Genomic DNA, 20308 nt, shown 5'->3' on the forward strand with positions numbered 1-20308 from the left:
CTTTTCGGTAACAGTGTAATGGGCTTCCGCAGAGCTAAACTTGCGGGAATGGAAGGCCACGGGGTGTAAGCGGCCAGTGGAGGAACAAACTTGTGACAGAACCGCTCCTAGAGCAAAAGAATAGGCATCCGCCTCAACAATGAATGGCAGTTCAGAATCGGGATGTTGGAGGACAGGGGCGGTAGTGAAGGCTGCTTTCAAATCCTCAAAGGCTTTCTGGTGGACCTCTGACCATTTGAAGGGTATGTGAGGACTGGTAAGGGTGGTGAGAGGTGATACTATGGAGGAGAACCCAGAGATAAAACGCTGATAAAAGTTGGCGAAGCCTAGGAAGGATTGTAAAGCCTTCAGGGTCTGCGGGGTTAGCCATTCTAGGACTGCCTGTACCTTGGAATAGTTCATCGCCAGGCCACCTGGTGTGATGTTGAACCCTAGGAACTCGACATTATCCACATGAAACTGGCATTTCTTGGGCTTTGCGAATAAAGAGTGTTTTTTCAGACAAGAGAGCACTTCTCGGACATGTTGCACGTGTTCTTCTAGGTCATGAAAAAAGATGAGAATGTCATTCAGGTAAACGACCACGAACATGTCCAGTATGTCACAGTAAACGTTGTTCATGAAATGTTGGAATGTGGCCGGGGCATTGCATAGTCCGAAAGGCATGACGGTGTATTCATAGAGACCATATCGGGTACAGAATGCGGTCTTCCACTCGTCCCCTTTGCGGATTCGGACGAGATTGTATGCTCCCCGTAGGTCCAGTTTGGAGTAAATAGAGGCATGAGACAGGCGGTCTAGTAATGGAGTTACGAGCGGTGTCGGGTACCGATTCTTAACTGTAATGGCATTGAGACGACGATAGTCCACACAAGGACGAAGATCGCCTTCCTTTTTAGGGACGAAGAAAATAGGACTGGCAGCTGACGAATTGGAGGGTCGTATGTGGCCCAGACGTAGGGATTTCTTTATGTACTCTTTAAGAGCTTGATCTTCGGAAGGGATAGAGAATAGACACGACCTGTGGGTACAGGGGCCACAGGGGTCAAGTCAATAGGACAGTCATAGGGACGATGCGGGGGAAGAACTTCAGAGGCGCCTTGGTCAATAACCTGAGCGTAGTCCTGGTATACCGCAGGGATGTTCTCGGCAACCATACCCACTACATGTGGATCTGAGGGGTCACGAATGTCCGTCACACTGAGACGGGCGATGGCCCCTAATGCAGATGCAGGCATTTCCTCCTCTCTGTTCGTGGGGAGACAGAAGTTCTGGCATAGCTCAAACTCGAAATGTACTTGACCCGTTCTCCAGTTGATGTGTGGGTTATGGTCCCGCAACCAGGGTATCCCTAAAATGACACCGAACTGAGGCATGGCTATTAAATCGAAATGTATGGTTTCCTTGTGGACAGACTGGATCGTCAGTATGAGTGGTGCCGTTTGCTGTTTGATGGGACCAGAAGTAAATGCTGTCCCATCAACCGCCTGTACTGTTTCTAGTCGGGTCTTGTTTACCAAAGGCAGATTCAAGGCATGAGCTAGGGTAATGTCGATGTAGTTCCCCGTGGCCCCTGAATCAATGATGATCATGACTGGGTGGATGGTGCCGGGAGTGGGTTGAAGAGTGGCTTGTACATGAATGGGCCTAATCCGGCCAAATGCTGGGACAGAATCCGGGGTGTAACATGGAGTGCTCGATCCAACCTCCGATTCTAGGGTCGAGCTGTCCAAAAAACCTGGTTCTTTGGTTTCGGCCGACGGGGACACTCTTTAACGAAATGCCCACTCAAACCACAGTAGAAACAGGCATTGTCTGCTCTTCTACGTTCCCTTTCCCTTAGGGTGATAGGACTCCTAATACCTCTGATCTGCATAGGTTCCCCGGTGGTATCAGAGGCAGACGAGGAAGTAGATGGGCCTGAGGAGTGGGGAAACCCGGCCTCAGATCTTCGTTCAGAGCGTCAGGCATCTACCTGGAGAGCCAAATCCACAAGAGCCGGAAATTGGACTTGCAAGGATGGAACCACTGATAGTGCGTCCTTCATAGGATTGCTCAAACTTCGGTAGAAGACCACTGATTTCTTACTTTCTGGCCATGATGTTTCTGCCACTAGTTGATTGAATCAGGTGATGTATTCAATGAGGAACCCCCTACCCTGGGTTAGTTTCAGTAGCTCTAAATCGTGGGACTGTGCTTTGTGTCTGGTGTCGAACACCCGTGACATTTCAGTCACCAGAAGATCAAAGTCATAGAGGGCAGGGTGGTCGTTCTCTAATAGGGGGTTGGCCCATGCGGCGGCTGTACCAGCCAAGTGTGATAAAGTGAATGCCGCCTTTGTGCTGGGATCAGGGAAAGCAAGGGGTCTGCACAGAAAATGTAATTTGCATTGGTGAAGGAAGGTCCTGAATTTCCTAGGGTCTCCATGGAACCTTTCCGGGGCGGCCAGTGGGAAGGCCGAGGGCAAAACCACAGGAACGGGATTTGGGACGCTGGGAGTCGGAGCTACGGAAGGTGGTCGGCACTGGGGCAACGTCCCCGAACTCCGGATCCACGGGTAGGGGATGCTGGGTGCTCTGCAGTAAATCAAGGCGTTGGTGGATTGCTGTGTTAGCAGCAACCATGTCAGCCCGAAGTACCGTGATTGCCTGGATCATAGCAGCCGTGGGGTCTTCCGTGGTTCCCTCCATATCTGACATAACACAGGCTTCACAGTCTGTTGTAACTTGAGTGTCGTGCAGATATGTAAGACCTCCGTCTCCAAGTGCCACACAGAGAGACACTAGAATCACTCTCTGTGCAACCGTTGAGGCCACAGGTGGAGAAGTCTGGAACCGCGGAGCACTGGAAATCCCAAAGAAGCTGTAAAGATAATAGGGTTAAGTACCAGGCAAGCAGGATAATTCAAGATGTGAGAAAAAACTAAAAAGGGCTTACCGAGTGTTGGCAGAATGGATGGGGGAAACCTAGTAGATGGGAGTTAGTTCCGGGACTCACGCAGGCAGAGGTTCTGAGTGGGAGGAAGCAGAGAGCACCCACTGATGGTCACAATCAAGACTCCACCTGATTATGTTCTGTAGTCAAGGTTGTGCTTGGCAACAAGATTCTAGACAGAGATGGGAGAACAAGGAAATCCGTATAACAATCCAAGGTCAGAAGCCAGGGTAGCAATCCAGAGTCTTTAGAGCAGTAGTCAAGAGAATAATCCAAAAGAAGTCCGTGATACGTTAGCCGGGTCCAAGATTCCAAAAATCAGACCTGGATATACGAAGCCAAACAGAGTCTCAAGGAAACAGCTGTGAAGCGCAGTCCTGGAGCAAGACACGGCTTTTCTACCATTCGCTTCCTGGTCACATGACGTGGAACCACGTCACTTGATCGCGAGTCCAGATCACGTGATCGGGTAGGCACGGTCAGGCGACGCAAAGACGCTCCCCTGGTCTTACTGTTCCCTAATCTCCACGGCAACTCCCAATGGAGAAACGGCTGCAATCGTGACTGCGGGGTGCGAGCGTAAAGCTGCTGTTGTGCTAGTCCGTGGGGCGGCCTGGACCGCCAACGTGAGCTACGGAACCTGTGAGAAGTAAGTGGGGGGCACAGTCGGGCTGATGGGAACCTGGGGTCACTGGTGGGACGGCAGAGGGTATGACACTTACCTGGGATCCATTGCTCCACTACCGCCTAGGGTTTCTAACCTGGGATCTATTGCTCCACTACCGCCTAGGGCTTCTTACCTGGGATGCATTGTTCCACTACCGCCTAGGGTTTCTTACCTAGGATCCATTGCTCCACTACCGCCTAGGGTTTCTTACCTGGGATGCATTGCTCCACTACCGCCTAGGGTTTCTTACCTGGGATCCATTGCTCCACTACCACCTAGGGTTTGTTATCTAGGATCCATTGCTCCACTACCGCGTAGGGTTTCTTACCTGGGATCCATTGCTCCACTACCGTCTAGGGTTTCTTACCTGGGATCCATTGCTCCACTACCACCTAGGGTTTCTTACTAAGGATCCATTGCTCCACTACCGCCTAGGGTTTCCTACCTAGGATCCATTGCTCCACTACCGCCTAGGGTTTGTTATCTAGGATCCATTGCTCCACTACCACTTAGGGTTTCTTACCTGAGATCCATTGCTCCACTACCACCTAGGATTTCTTACCTAGGATCCATTGCTCCACTACTGCCTAGGGTTTATTACCTGGGATCCATTGCTCCACTACCGCCTAGGATTTCTTACCTAGGATCCATTGCTCCACTACTGCCTAGGGTTTATTACCTGGGATCCATTGCTCCACTACCGCCTAGGGTTTCTTACCTGGGATGCATTGCTCCACTACTGCCTAGGGTTTCTTACCTGGGATCCATTGCTCCACTACTGCCTAGGGTTTCTTACCTGGGATCCATTGCTCCACTACCGTCTAGGGTTTCTTACCTTGGATCCATTGCTCCACTACCACCTAGGGTTTCTTACTAAGGATCTATTGCTCCACTACCGCCTAGGGTTTCTTACCTAGGATCCATTGCTCCACTACCGCCTAGGGTTTCTTACCTAGGATCCATTGCTCCACTACCGCCTAGGGTTTCTTACCTAGGATCCATTACTCCACTTGTTTTTCCATACCTCAAAGGCCATGTGAAGTGCGCTACAGGACCACGTATCCTATTAGGAAAAATCTATGTAATAACTATATATATTATTTCATAATCAGCTGTGCCCTTTCACCCCGTTCTTCTTTCATAGGAATTTTACTTCACTATTTAGTGTGTGTCTGTGTGTTTGTGTAACATGTGAATGTCACTGTGCATGCACCCAACTGTTTCTATCTTTAGACAATTGATTTAACAGGGAACTGTGTGGATTTGCGTATTCATTGTAATCTTATGGTGGGCGCCATTTGTAAGCGTAACATTTCCATGGCCAGCAATGTGAGTGGTTGCTTCGCAAGGGGTGGGTTGCCCTCAGTGAAAGGTGGAGCAGCTGCTCTACGTCTCCCCGCCCCATAAAGTAGGATACAAGTAGGTCTTTGGCTCTGGGGGGCTCTGGCCTCGAGGCCTTCATGTAGCCTGCATTAGATACCAAAGAGGCCAGTGGTGCCAATACTGACCGCTCAAAGCACATGTCCAGGTGGGCGCGGGTTAGCTCTTAGCCACAGGAGATGTATTTCACACGCGCTTGGTCATCAGTAAAAACATCTCACCCACTTGTTTGTCCCTCTCTTGCAGAGTTCTTTAAATTCAAGGGTTTCGGAAGCCTGAGCAGCGTACCTCGAGCTTTAACCTTCCGCAGAACCTCTGCCGGAGCCCAAACAGTGGGTCCAAAGGACCAGCCCTTTGCAGAGGAATGCGCCTTTGAGAAGAGCCAGGATGACATGTACACCGTATCCTGGAGCCCGTCCTACGCTCGGTCCAGTGACATGTACAGCCACATGGGCACCATGCCAAGGACCAACTGCAACAGGGTGCTACCAATGGTGCAGGGCAAGAGCCCAAAGAGCGACACCATAACAACCTCCTTTTCCTATCCTGAAACTCACAGACTGGCACCCTGTCCGATCCCACCTGACAACCCTGGAGAGGGGTCCCAGAAGCCTAGAAATGCTGGAGCCCAGTGCATTTGCCTTCCAGAGCATAACCAGTCCATAGATCTGAATTCAGGAGGTCAGCAGACTGGCACAGATGACGCCCGTCCAGGTCTGTGCCCCACCAATGATGGACATCCGTGTCAGGTCATGGAAGAACGTGCAAAAACCCAGCAGAGCGCCACGGCCAGCGAGGAGATTGTGGAGGACTCCAACTGCCCTTCATGGAAAACAGAGCAAGGCCTACAGACAGTCTGCAGCAGGAATCCTGCAAGGAGGTAAGGGCTCCAGCAGGGTAGACTTGGAACGAGAGTGAAGTGAAGTGGATAGGCTTGGCAAGGCAAAGAGATCAAGGCTGCAGGGGAGCAAATTTAGGAAGGGAGCAAAGGGAAGGAAAGGGAGGAAAGGAAATGGAAACACAGGGAATAGGAGTGAAGGGAGGGGAGGAGTATTGCATGCCCAATATCACCAGCCGGCATGGCGTGACATGTGCAAAGGAAAGTCTGAGACCGTGGCTGCACTGAGTGCCCAACTCTGGATTCCCACGCGTGCCTGGGTTCATTTATTTAAGAGGGAGTTAGGACAGGTCTACATCATCACTCATGCCAGGTGCATGCGTGCAGCTATGCATCATGCTCACCCCAACGGGAGGCAGTCATGACAAATAGTGAGAGCAGGCCTGGGAGATGAGAAGGCATGGAGAGAGAAAAAACTATAAATGAGGAAGGAGGGCCTGGGGCAGAGTGCCAGCCTGAGGGGGGTGGTGGCCCTGAGATGTGGGAAGACCTGAGATGGAAGGAAGACCCAGGTAGATGAGAAGAACTGAGGTGGAGGGGAGGCCCTGGGAGGTGAGAAGTCCTGATGTTGAAGGGGAGGCCTGGAGAGGTGAGGAGACCTTAGATGGAAGGGAGACCCAGGCAGATGAGAAGAACTGAGGTGGAGAAGGGGCCCAGGAAGGTGAGTAGACCTAAAATGGAAGGGAGACCAAGGCAGACGGGGAGACCTGAGTTGGAGGGGAGGCCCTGGGAGGTGAGAAGACCTGAGAAGGAAGGGAGACCCAGGCAGATGAGAAGAACTGAGGAGGAGGCGAGGTCCTGGGAGGGGGGAAGTCCTGATGTTGAAGGGGAGGTCCAGAGAGGTGAGGAGACCTGAGGTGGAGGGGAAGCCCAGGCACGTGAGAAGACCTGAGGTGGAGGGGAGGCCCTGGGAGGTGGGAAGTCCTGATGTTGAAGGGGAGGTCCAGAGAGGTGAGGAGACCTGAGGTGGAGGGGAGGCCCAGACAGGTGAGAAGACCTGAGGTGAAGCGGAGGCCCAAGCAGGTGAGAAGACCTGAGATGGAAGGGAGACCCAGGCAGATGGGACGACCTGAGGTGAAGGGGAGGCCCAGGCAGGTGAGAAGACCTGAGATGGAAGTGAGACCCAGAGGTTCTAGGTCAAAAGATCGACAGTCAAAGAGTCGAGAGGTCAAAGGATCGACACCAAAGGGTCGACAGGTGAAAGGATCGATTTTTTTTTCTTCACTTTTTTATTTTTTTGGGGGGTTTCCTCCCCAACCCCCCTTTTTTTTGCTAAAGCCACTTTTTTTCCCAAAAAAACAAAACAAAAGTGAAAAAAAAACCTAAAAAAAATCGATCCTTTGACCAGTCGACCCTTTGGTGTCGATCCTTTGACCTGTCGACCCTTTAAATTCGATCCTTTGACTAGACACCAGACCCAGACAGATGAGAAGAACTAGGTGGAGCTGAGGCTCAGGGAGGTGAGAAGACCTGAGGTGGAGGAGAGGCCTGGAGAGGTGAGGAGACCTTAGGTGGAGGTGAAGCCCAGAGAGATAAGGTGACCTGAGATGGATGGGAGGTCCAGCGTGGCGAGGAGACCTGAGGGGGAGGGCAGGCCCTGAGATGTGGAAGAACTGTGATGGAAGGGAGACCCAGGCAGATGAGAAGAACTGAGATGGAGGCGAGGCCCAAACAGGTGAGAAGACCTGAGATGGAAGGGAGACCCAGGCAGATGAGAAGAACTGAGGTGGAGGGAAGGCCCTGGGAGGTGGGAAGTCCTGAGATGGAAGTGAGACCCAGACAGATGAGAAGAACTAGGTGGAGCAGAGGCCCAGGGAGGTGAGAAGACCTGAGGTGGAGGAGAGGCCTGGAGAGGCAAGGAGACCAGAGGTGGAGGGCAGGCCCAGAGAGGTGAGGAGACCTGAGGTGGAGCGGAGGCTCAGTAAGGTGAGGAGACCTGAGGTGGAAGGGGAGGTCCAGAGAGGTAAGGGGACCTGAGGTAGAGTTTAGGCCTAGGCAGGTGAGGAGACCTGAGGTGCAGGGGAGGACCAGTGAGGTGAGGAGACTTGAGGTGGAAGGGGAGGCCCAGAGAGGCAAGGAGACCTGAGGTGTAAGGAGAGGCCCAAGAAGGTGAGGAGACCTGAGGTGGGGGGTGGCCCAGTGAGGTAAGGAGACCTGAGTTGGAAGGGTAGGCCCAGAGAGGCGAGGAGACCTGAGGTAAAGGGGAGGCCCTGGAAGGCAAGGAGATCCAAGGTGGAAGGAGAGACCCAGGGAGGTGAGGAAACCAGGGGTGAAAGGGAGGCCCACAGAGATGAGGATACTTGGGGTAAAGACACCTGAGGTGGAGGAATAGGCAAAGGGAGGTGAGAATACCTGAGGTGGAAGGAGAGACCCAGGGGAGGAAAACCCAAAATTGATTGGAGGCCCAGAGAGGGGAGGAGACCCAAGGTGGGGGGGGGGGCGGGAGGTGAGAAGACTTGAGGTTGAAGGGGAGACCCATAGAGGTGAGTAGACCTGAGGTGGAGGAGAGGCCGCGACAGGTGGGAAGACTTGAGGTGGAGGAAAGACCCAGAGTAGGGAGGAGACCTGAGATGGAAGAAAGGCCCAGTGAGGTGAGGACACTTGAGGTGGAAGTGTAGACATACAGAGGTGAGAAGGCCTGAGATGGAAGGGGAGGCACAGGGAGGTGAGAAGATCTGAGGTGAAAGAAGGGGCCCAGGGATTTGAGGAGACCTGGGTTTGGGAGGAGGCCCAGAGAGGCGCGGAGACCTGAGGTGAAGGGGAGGCCCAGAAAGGTGAGGAGACCTGAGGTAGAGGGGAGACCCAGGGAAGTGAGAAGACCTGTGGTGTGGAGGTGAGACTCTGGGAGGTGAGGAGACCTGAGGTGAATGGGAGGCCCAGTGAGGGCAGAAGACCTGAAGGAAAAGCAGAGGAAGGTGAGTAGACCTGAGCTGAAAGAGGAGGCCCAGGTAGGTGAGGAGACCTAAAGTGGAGTGGAAGCTAGGAGAGGTGAGGAGACCCGAGGGGGTGGCCTAGGGAGGTGAGGAGACCTGAGTTGGAGTGTAGGCCCTGGGAGGTGGGGAGACCTGAGATGAAGGTGAGGTCCAGCGAGGCAAGAAGATCTGAGTTAGAAGGGGAGTCCCAGGGAGGGGAGAAGACTTGATGTGGAGTGGAGGCTTGGGTAGGTGAACTGACCCAAGGTGGAGGGGAGGCGCAGGCAGTTGAAAAGACTTGAAGTATAAGCAGAGGCAGAGAGAGGTGAGGAGACCTGAGGAGTTCTTATGAGGCAGTGAGCAACATAAAGGGTTAGGTTTCTCTCCATTAGGGACACAAACTAAAACCAAACAGCGATGGATGGAAGACTTTGAATGAATTCTATCATCACTTTTAGGTCTAGCTATAGAGAACCTACACTCTTTGCCATATATGTATTAGAGGGACTCTGGTGTCCACCAGCTTCTGCATGATGCAGAATAAATGTACCATACTGAGAGCTCTGTGAGAGCGGCAGACATTTTATACAAACAAGTGGAAACAAGTAGAACTGTTTCATTTGGGGAAGAGGATTGTCAAATGTTGCAAATGTTGCTTTTACAAACTTAATACCTTTCCATGCTGCTTGGTGCGTTGTATTTTATGCTTTTACACTGCATTACATTTTTGCTATAACTGCTTAGTAGGTTGATGAGTTTATGATTTTTGTGTTTTTAGAGCTTTCCTCTTGTCAATGGCTGGAACTATTAGTGTGGTTTGTGAAGGCATCATGAGGTAGACACAGACAACTGAATATTATTGTGGATATAAACTTTTATCAATTATTAATTAAAACAAGGTGGTTGGAAAAAAGGCCTATCTTGTCCTATGCTAAATACAACTAATGATAGTCTGTGTCAGGAAGTCCAAAGCAAATGTCTGTCTTTGTCCGAAACCTATACTTGCCCTCACATCTAATTATATACAATGTGCAGGGATGTCAGCCTCAAATAAGATGTTATTCAAATACAAGTTCAGAGCTTCGTCCAGCTCTTGGATGGGAAAAGGGTTTTCCTTTCCCAAGGTTCTAACTGTTCAGTTTACAACAGAGGGGTTCCCTTCCCCAAGTGTTCAGCTCCATGAGTGTTCCAAAACAACACAATTCCTTAAGATATTCACTTTTCCAAAATACCACAGTTCCTTGGGACATTTCTCAACTCTTTGGGTCTGGTACTTTTCACCACCTTACAAAGTTCAGTTCTCAGTTTCAAGTCACACATGTTTTCTGTTATTCAGTTACTAAGTGGCTTTTCCTTAGGTGGGTGTATTCGGTCTAGGCGCCGTTCTTGGACCACACGGTCCACCCATTACAGGTCATGCAACCGACACACCTTACTTGCATCCGCTTCATAGATATTTTGCCACCGTTCCAGCTTCACAATAAGGCTTGACTTATTCCTTTCACTTGGGCTTGAAGCTTTATTGTTCCTTCTTTTATCACCAGTCACTTGTTTAAAAGATTTCACTTGCAAATCCAGCAGAGGCTTCCCAGAAAACTCCTGCTAGCAACCTCAGTTCTTCTGCACCAGTTATCCTAGGCTTCCCAGTACACTCTCCTGCTTGGAAACCTATTCACTGTTTCGTGCCTTCTGCTCAAAACCTCTTACGTCCTTTTGCCAGGTTTTTCCTGCATACAGGTTTTCTGCTTTCAACCATTCATGTTTTTCAGTAATGCACCATGTCTGCTTGTCTTTTGGCAATGCTCACTTGACTTTTCACAATGCTTGCTTGCCTCTTGGCAATGCTCACTTGACTTTTCACAATTCTTGTTTGCCTCTTGGCAATGCTCATTTGACTCTTCACAATGCTTGCTTGCCTCTTGGCAATGCTCACTTGACGTTTCACAATGCTTGTTTGCCACTTGGCAATGCTCACTTGACTCTTCACTATGCTTGCTTGCCTCTTGGCAATGCTCACTTGACTGTTCACTATGCTTGTTTGCCTCTTGGCAATGCTCACTTGACTCTTCACTATGCTTGCTTGCCTCTTGGCAATGCTCACTTGACTGTTCACTATGCTTGTTTGCCTCTTGGCAATGCTCACTTGACTCTTCACTATGCTTGCTTGCCTCTTGGCAATGCTCACTTGACTGTTCACTATGCTTGTTTGCCTCTTGGCAATGCTCACTTGACTCTTCACTATGCTTGCTTGCCTCTTGGCAATGCTCACTTGACTGTTCACTATGCTTGTTTGCCTCTTGGCAATGCTCACTTGACTCTTCACAATGCTTGTTTGCCACTTGGCAATGCTCACTTGACTCTTCACTATGCTTGCTTGCCTCTTGGCAATGCTCACTTGACTCTTCACTATGCTTGCTTGCCTCTTGGCAATGCTCACTTGACTGTTCACTATGCTTGTTTGCCTCTTGGCAATGCTCACTTGACTCTTCACTATGCTTGTTTGCCTCTTGGCAATGCTCATTTGACTCTTCACTAGCTTATTTCGATCTTTTTATTAGCATTGCTTTTCATGTCCATCCATAACCAATTTACTGGTTTTATCACAGTTCATTACTTCGTTGCTTTACTTATTCTGTATTTTCCCCAAATGTAGTTATTTATGGAAATTCACGTATTTAAAGTTTCTTTCTTTTATCTGCTTGTCATATATGGTATTTATCCCTTTGAAACCTGTGTCAGTACGCCCCAGGGCTCCAAGTGCTCCCAGCGCTCCTGGGCAGACTCAGCGGCGTTGCTTGGCGTGTCCAACGTCGGGTGTTGTGAGAAACCTGAGGGTTTTCTCCCAGCTAGACCCCGGGAAACCCTTATTCATGTGGCCAGAGGAGGGCTGGCGCTCTCAGATCCCAACCCTGGGCTTGGACGAGCGAGGGAGGATCACCTGGATAGGGCTCCCCGGGGTTATGCTTAGGGGGAAAGCCCCATGTGAGACGCTGTATTGTGCCAGAGGAGAGGGAGGCAAGATATCTGAGGATTTCATTTGGGGTTGTTTTACCGAAGCGGAAATGTTCAAGAGAGAAAAGACAGAAGATTATTATTTTGAAATAATCTTCAGACTTTTCTCCCCTGAACATTTCTGACTTGGCCCACGCCCCTACCCACCCCCCACCCCGCAACTTACCTTGCATTCCATCTCGCTCTGTCCCTGCAATGCTGGTTCCCTTTCACTTCCGTGATCGGGAACCAGCGCTGCATGGTCCTTTCCTTTTTTTTTGGGTCAGCTGCAGGGGAACGGGGGGGGTCCCCCGCAACCCTTGCTCACTATACTTGAGTATAATGAGCGGGGGTTTGCTGGGGACACCCCTGCAGCCCCCGCAGTCTTTTTTTATTGTTGAAAATTATATTGGGGGGACTGCGGGACAGCCGCAGAGGACATCCCTGCAACCCCCCCTGCTCACAGTATAGTGAGCAGGGGGCTGCAGGGGTCACCCTTGCAGCCCCCACAGCCCTTTCTTTTGGGACTGCAGGACAGCTGCAGGGGACACCCCTGCAACCCCCACTCACAGTATACCGAGCAGGGGTCGCGGGGTACACCCCCACAGCCCCTGCAGCCCTAGACTGAATCCAAATGACCTACCCAACCAAAAGTCGGCCTTTTAGAAGCTCAAACATTTGCTGGTACCTTCTTTGGGACTTTTGGTTGGTTAGGTCATTTGGATCTGGTCTTTTGGGGCGAAACCGAGGCTTTCATGGGCTGTATTGCATCTGCCCCCCTTCCTCCCATTAGATCTCTGCGACCCAGATCCAACAACCGCTCTGTACGTAATCAATCCTCTAAGGTTCCAAACACGGTTACACCCAAAAAGCATAACTCCCAGAATCCTTGTTTCACCGGTCTCCATTCGAATACTACCCATCCATCTTTTTCCCGTCCCTCTGATTATTATTTTCTGCATTCCCAACCTGATCCGACAAAACACTACGATTCCCACAATCCCCTCTGTTCATGTCACAACTCCAGCTATTCACGCTTACCCCACAAACCCTGCCAATCCCGTCCCTCTGATTGTCGTCTTTCAAAGTCCCAATCTAATACGACAGAATACTACCGTTTCCACAATCCCCTATGTTCTGTTCTTCATCCCGGTCATTTTCTTCCATTTTGCAAACCTTCCCCATCTTAACCCATAGGAGATACTCTGACATTCCAACCCCCCTCTTTTCTGACATGGAACACCTGAGACAGCGAATTAACACTTTTCTGAACTGTGATCAAAACCGGACTAATATGCATCCTGTGTGCCTGACATGTTCCAACCCGAGGGTCAGGCAAAGTCAGGTAATTGATTCAAATCACACACACCTGACGGCCATTTCTTTTCCCCACAAGGATAAAAGGTGGATCAAGAGAGCACAGGATGAGCGAGGCGAGCACGACAGACATCACGACGAGATGGCTAATCCAGCGCAGCAGTTCAAGAGAAGGAGAAAGGCGGCAAGAATCGAGAGGGTGGCGAGGAGAGAAGTGACCTTGCCCTTTTCGTCCCAGACACGCAGAACCTTTGTGGAAGAGAGCACAAGACCACGAACAATAGCATGAGTGTTTTGCAGCAGATGTCAACAGTACACAGGGCAAGCCTACACCGATAAGCAGGAGCGAGTGAAGCTCCCCCACCCGTGGTACCGGCCTTGACTCCATAGAAGCCAAAAAGCCAAGCGGTACATCACAGCTGGTGAGTCAAGTGGAGAGCCGATAAGAACCGGTGCTGTGTTGAATGATAAATGCAGAAGTCGCAAGTTTGAACCATGTTCAACGAACTTTGAATAAACTGTAAAAGTGTTAAGGGGAGGCCAGCTATAGAAGGAGATCGGCACCACGTGGGTGCTAAACTCAACAGAGTCGATATCCCTATGCGAAGGAAACTACAGATACCAGAAGGCTGTAGGAAGGCCGCCAAGTTAGGTCAAAGTGGACATAGAGGAGGTCAAGCAAAATCCCTGTACAATCGAAAGACTTTGGTCTACAATCTGTTAAGTGAAAGAAAGTGAAGTAAATCCAGCAGTAAGAAGGAGCAAGGGAAGCGAATCCCAAGAGGGGCACAGTCTAACGCCCCAAGAAACAGTGTGTTTGGAACTGTTTAAAGAGGCATTAAGATTTGTGAAATACAATATTGGAAGGGTCAGCGGCCGGAAGAGGGGGATACAGGGGTGAAAGCATCACCCTATTTGAAACTGTGATAAAGAATTGAGGAGAGTCAGCGCCCAAAAGAGGGGGACCCAGTGGTGAACCCATCGCCTAGGGAACGCTGAGAACAAACTTTTCATTTGTTAAATTAACTTTTGTTTTTGTTGTTTGAACACATCAGGCCCGAAGGCAAGAGACTTTCAGAAGAAACAAAACTTGGCCATCGACGGTCCTGAGAACTGCCATTGGAACTGTTGTCTCGTGCTGGAGAAGCCTGAGACTGTACTGTGCTCCAAGCTCCCATCTTACCCCGTGCGCAAAAAGTGGGAAGGGAGACCCAGGCTACCACATCCTGCCATATTATGTGAGAACACTTTTTTCTTTTCTTGAGAACAATCCCACACCCCTTTTTTTTATTAGTTGTAAGGTTTGGCAATAGGTTCTTTTTTTTAAAAAAAAATTTTTAAACATTGTTTATTAGTTTATTCAAACAAACAATACAAACCGAACATGCAGTGCATATGATAACATTCCAATTATACATTGCTCAATTGTGGTCACTGCTTCCCTTATCCCACCCCCCGTTCCGAGCCTAATATTTCTCTCATTCTGTTCCTGCATCTTGTGGTAGGGTCTCCCTTTCCATGGGTTCCGTTGGGTCTTGTATTGACCCAAACAACTCTGCTATTAACCATTTCCAGGCCATCAGGGTCTCTGTCCCCCCCCCCCAGCAATGCTCGCTTCTTGCCATAACATGGTTTCTGCCTCCGCCCATTTCTGCAAATCTTTCCACCACACCTCTACTGTCTGTGGCATGTCTTCCACCACAATCTTAACCCCCGTCTCTGCTAGTTTTTGTGCCACTTCGCTCCAGAAGCGCTCAATAACCGGGCATGGCCAAAACATATGCGCCATACCCGCATTCTCTTCATCACATTTAGGGCATGCTTGCCATCCTGCATTTTTGAACCTGGATATCCTCTGGGGTGTCATATACACCCTATGCGTAATATACAGTTGTATCTGCTTTAATATCGCATTCCTCGACACCTTCTTATGATACCACTGCGCTCGTTCCCACATCCCGTCCTCCATCGGGGCTCCTACTTCCGCTTCCCAGTCTTGCCTCAATTGTACTACCTCCTTCCCAACTTTAGACATCATCATCTCCTATATTCTAGATATCTCATGACCCCCTTCCGCTATATCGTATATTATATCTATGGCAGCATCTGGTTCTTCCTCCAGTACCACTTTGGGCCATGTTTTCTTAATTCTCTGCACCATTCTGTGATACGTAATATACTGGCCCGTGTGCAACCCGGTTTCCTCACCCAGCATCTCAAAATCTGTGATAGTCCCCTCTTGCCAAATATCACCCATTGTTGCTAACCCAACCGGCTCCCAGTGGTTTCTGATTATCATCCTTAGTTGCTTTTCTCCCCCTGTTAGTGCAACTAGTGGTACCTGCGGGGAACATGGGGATGGGTTCTCCATCATCTGGCATGCCCTACGCGACATCTTCCACCCAAGTATCATCATCTTGGGACGCCCTTCCATTTCTGCCTTGGGCAACCACATCATCTCTTTCAAATAAAATGGGGCACAATCTTGTCCAAACAACCTGGATTCAGAGGTCACTTCATCTGAGAGCCATTTAGCAACATATTGCAGTTGGCTTGCTACATAATAGACCTCATAATTAGGCAGTTTTATACCCCCTTTCTCATCGAAATTCTGTAGCTTCCAGAAGGCCACCCTGTTCCGCGTGCCTTGCCACAGGAAATTCCTGCACATACTGTTCAGTCTAGTGAAGAACTTCTTGGGTATCAAGTGCGGTATTTTCCCAAAATAGTGCAGGAGCCTAGGTAGGACCACCATCGTCAGTATTGCCCCACGTCGCATCATTGCTGAAGGCAGCTTCACCCAGAACCTCATGCAATTTTCGATTTTCTTAATGGCTACCTCCGTGTTGCACCTATGTTCGTCTTCCAGAGTGTGGTATACATCTATCCCTAAATAGAGAAATGTGCTAACCGCCCATGGTATCTGTAACACCGGTAGCTGTTTCAATGGGTCCCTTATATCTACCCAGTGGGAACATGCTAGATTTCTGAGGGTTCACCGCTATACCAGACAACCCTGCATATCTTTCCATCACTTCTAAAATGTATTGGAGGTTTTCCTCCGGGTGTCGCAAATACAGCAGCATATCATCCGCATATAGGGAGTTCAGATGTCATTCCCCTCCCACGGAAATGCCTATCGTATCATATTGTTGCCTCAAGTATATCGCTAGGGGTTCCAGGGCCAATATATAGAGCATTGGAGACCACGGACATCCTTGTTTGGTACCTCTGCGGAGTTGCAATCTTTCCGATATCACTGCTCCCATTTTAACTCTAGCCAGCGGTTCACTATATAGCATTTTCGCCACTGTAGATATCCAGGCCCCATCCCATAGCCAGCCAGGGCCACCAGCAGCCATGGCCATTTCACCGAGTCCAATGACAATTGCTATTTCACCCTCGTTCACGCTCCCATACTCAATAACTCGATGGAGTCGTCTGTGATTATCGTATGCGGAACATAGCCCATCTGATCAGGGTGTATTAGTTTGCCAATAACCCTCCTCAGTCTGTTTGCCAAAACAGCCGTCAGTATTTTGCTGTCTTGATTTAACATTGACAGGGGTCTTTATGAACCGCAGCTATACCCAGGCTTATTAGGTTTGGGAAGTGGTATTATAATCGCTTCTCTAAGTGACTCTGGCAGTCTACCCAACTAATACGCTTCATTCAGCATTTATAACAGTGGGGGGAGCACCTCTCCTTTAAATACTTTATAGAATTCACTTGGGAGTCCATCAGCCCCCGGGGTCTTACTTGTGGGCAACTGTCTCACCACCTCTTCTAGCTCCTCCAATAGTAATATAATATAATAGTAACAATAGTAATGTAATAGTCTGCAAACTCCAGATTAACGCCCTCTTGGGTATCAGCTACACTACCGTCTTCCCTTGTTATTGTTCTAATCGTGGGTCTGGGGGTTTCACTCTTATATAACCATGCCAAGATCCTTCCTGGTTTATCCCCTCCCACATGCTGTCTCTCTATATATTTTTTATAGTTGAGGTTACACAGTCGTTCCCAGTGCTCAGCACATTTCTGCTGCAGCCTGAGTATAAGTTCCATGTCTTCCTTGGTATTATTTTCTCCCCTTAGTGCCTCTTCCAATTCTCCCTCTGTTTCCCTTAGGTCAGCCAGGATCCCTCCTTGCAATCCTTTAGATTTTGCTATGGCTACATCACAACCTTAAAGGCTTCCCACAACACGCCCACCGAGTCCACACTGCCAGTATTTGTCTGAAAATAGTTTATGATATCCTCCCTCATATCCTCCCTAAGAAAGGGGTCTCTCAGTGCCTCTGCTCTGAGGCGCCATGTCGGAATCCTCACTCTCGGGGGTCGATATTGCCATCCGAGGATCAAAGGCGAGTAGTCCGAAAGCACCCTTGCTTTATATTCTGCTTGTGTGACCTCTGTTATTACCTCTTGCATGGCAAAGACATAGTCCAACCTCGTATGTAACTGCTGCGGGTCTAATAATGCGAGTATTGCCTCTCCTGGGGGTGCTGTGTCCTCCACACATCCCCAAACCCAAAGTCATTCAGCAATGTCTGCAACGCTTTAGCGGCTGGGGTGGGTCTATCCATCTTCCCATCCGATCTATCAACCCTAGGGTTTAGTACACAGTTAAAGTCTCCTCCCCAAATCACTGTGCTTCCCACACACATACTAAGGTTGGTGCACAGTGTTCTAAAATATGCTGCAGTATTTTGATTCGGGGCATACGTATTTACGATGCTTATCTCCCTATTTTCCACCAATCCCCTCATTATGACCATCCTCCCGTCCATCTCAACCATCGTCCGTAATAGCTGAAAAGGGACATGTGGCGCCACCCAGATAAGTACTCCCCCAGCATAGGCCGAATATGATGAACCCCCCACAACTCCCTTCCATTTTTTTCCAATCATCTCGATCTTATCCCACGTCAGGTGAGTCTCCTGCAGCAGGGCTATGTCTATCTTTTGTCTATGCAGGTATAACATAACCTTGTTCCTTTTTAAATAGCTATTAAGCCCCCTAACATTCCAAGTAATTATTTTAAGGTGCCCCATGGCCTTTTAGAGTATCACCCCTCCACTCCACCAGTGCAGTCCATATCTGAGTTCCTTCTCAATTGTACTCCCCATCTATATAGGCTTGTTTCCCAACTCAAACTTCCCCTAACTAAAAACACACCAAACCCCACATTCACCCTCCCACCCACCTCCCTTCCCTGTCCCAACAACACCCTCTCCAACTGTTGCTCAGCTCCATCCCTGGATCTCAGGCACCCCCGCATCTAGCCCTTTCTGGCAATAGCCCGTACTTGCGACTGACCAGGGTAAAGTCGCCCTAGTGGCTGTCTTACTACTAATTCCTGGGGGTAGGTTGTGTCCATCCTGTTGCTCCTGATTACTGTAAGTCAACTACGCCTACTGCTACTCAGTTTACTTGTGCGTTTCATTCTCTATATTCCAGTCCAACAGCGTTAGTGAGTCCAAAAGTGCAACAATACTATTAAAATGTTCCAAGGTCTCCTACTGGGGCTTCCCCCCCACTTATCCCTTCAGCATTCATAATATCTCCCCCTCACTTGTCACGCTCCACAAGATCCAGCTCCCCATCTCGCTCCGGGCAGCCCTGCAAATCCAGCCATGTCGTCGCTTCCTCTGGACTGTCGAAAAAGAGCGCTCTACTTTTGTGCAAAACCTTCAGCTTCACTGGGTACAAAAGCACGTACTTGATCATAGCCGTGCGCAGTCTCCTCTTGACCGCCACATAGCTGTATCGCTGCCTCTGCACCAACATGGTATAATCAGGGTACGCTGTGATGTTGGTAGATGCCCTTTCTATCGTTCCACCTTTACGAAAGTACTCCAAGATCTTCTCTCTGTCTTTATAGTTCAGGATCTTTGCAGGCGGTGGTATCCTCATCAGGGCTCGGTGTGCTCGTTCAACAGTAAACCCTTGTGAGAGCTTGTCTGCCCCTATCTCTTGCAGGATCATATTCTCCACATAGTCCGTGGGGTCCTGGCCTTCTTCTCCCTCCGGCAGGCCAACCACACAGATGTTGTTTCGTCTTGCCCTTCCTTCTGCTTCCTCTGCTCGGTTCTCATGATTGGCCACCTGTTGCTTTAGTATGTGGATCTCCTTCATGGTATTTGTGCTGGTTTCTGCGTTGGTTTTAACCGCGCTCTCAAGACCACTTGTTCTTTCAGCCAGCGCTCTGACATCTTGTCGCAGTAGGGTGACTTCAATTCCCAGTGCGTCTATTTTGTTCTCCAGGGTCGTCCGTAGATCCGCCATTGCCGTCCCCCATGAGGTTCTCAGTTCTGTTATGGCTGCTAGGACCAGGTGATTTTCTCCTTCAGGGGTACTCTCCTCTGAAGCTGTCACTGCGCTTTGTGTTGGAGCAGTAGGGGTCCGTTGCATCTTGGCAAAGACCTCCATTGTGGGTTGCTTACTCTTGGACCGGAGCCCTTTCACCGACATCGTGCAACGCTGCCTCCGTTTCCGATTTCAGCCCCTCCGTATCGTGCTGGTTCTGTACCCAGTATGTCTTTGCCAGCACCAGATCAGTCCGGGTCTGGGAGCGTCGTCCTCATAGGGCTGCAATCTATGATAGCATGCGCTGTATTACGTTTCAAGTGGGTCATGTCCTCCCACGTATCTTTTCTGATTATTGTAGTCTCATGTGGTGTTTGGTGTCCCATATTCACCACAGTGCCTGCCGCCTTTCTTCTTGTTGTGCCATCAAGCAGCTGTCCAGGATAGGGTGGCTTATTATTCCCTCCAGGTACTATAGTACCATTATTCTCCGATTCTTGTATTTGCACAGCAGCGTGCTATTGTGGGTCCAGTTGTATTATATACGTCCCTTGCACTCTCAGGGGCAACAATATCAGGTTAATTTCCTGGTCACATGTCCCTTAGCAGAAGGAAAAGCAGGCTTCCATTGTCCTCCGAGCCCTGGTGTAACACTTTGTTGTATGGGGCACCTCCTCCACCCAATGCAGTAGCTGGGCAGCGTTCTGAATGGTGTCCTCCGCGCACCACTATAGTCAGAAAAAAAAAGGTTTCCTGCTGGCTTCGCTGGCACTCGCCCAGCGCAGCTCACTCACCGTTGTTTTATAATGTTACTTCCAGCCAGCACTGCACGCGTCTGTACATCTGTTGTCTCACAGTCCAGCCAGCCCTTTTGCATCCTCTGCGCTTTGCAAGTTCG

At 49.7% G+C, this 20308-nt stretch overlaps 1 protein-coding gene across 1 annotated transcript in view; it reads left to right on the forward strand.

Moving 5' to 3' along the window:
- SH2D3C (SH2 domain containing 3C) overlaps nt 1-20308 on the forward strand; it is a 580515-nt gene that overhangs the window by 75398 nt on the left and 484809 nt on the right. The window contains exon 2 of the mRNA XM_069609127.1: nt 5228-5861. Within this exon, the coding sequence (XP_069465228.1) occupies nt 5228-5861 (634 nt within the window). The remainder of the gene's footprint in view (nt 1-5227; nt 5862-20308) is intronic.

Source organism: Ambystoma mexicanum, chromosome 8 (assembly GCF_040938575.1).
Source record: "Ambystoma mexicanum isolate Mex_15411 chromosome 8, UKY_AmexF1_1, whole genome shotgun sequence".
In the NCBI taxonomy this organism is placed as follows: Eukaryota; Metazoa; Chordata; class Amphibia; order Caudata; family Ambystomatidae; genus Ambystoma; species Ambystoma mexicanum.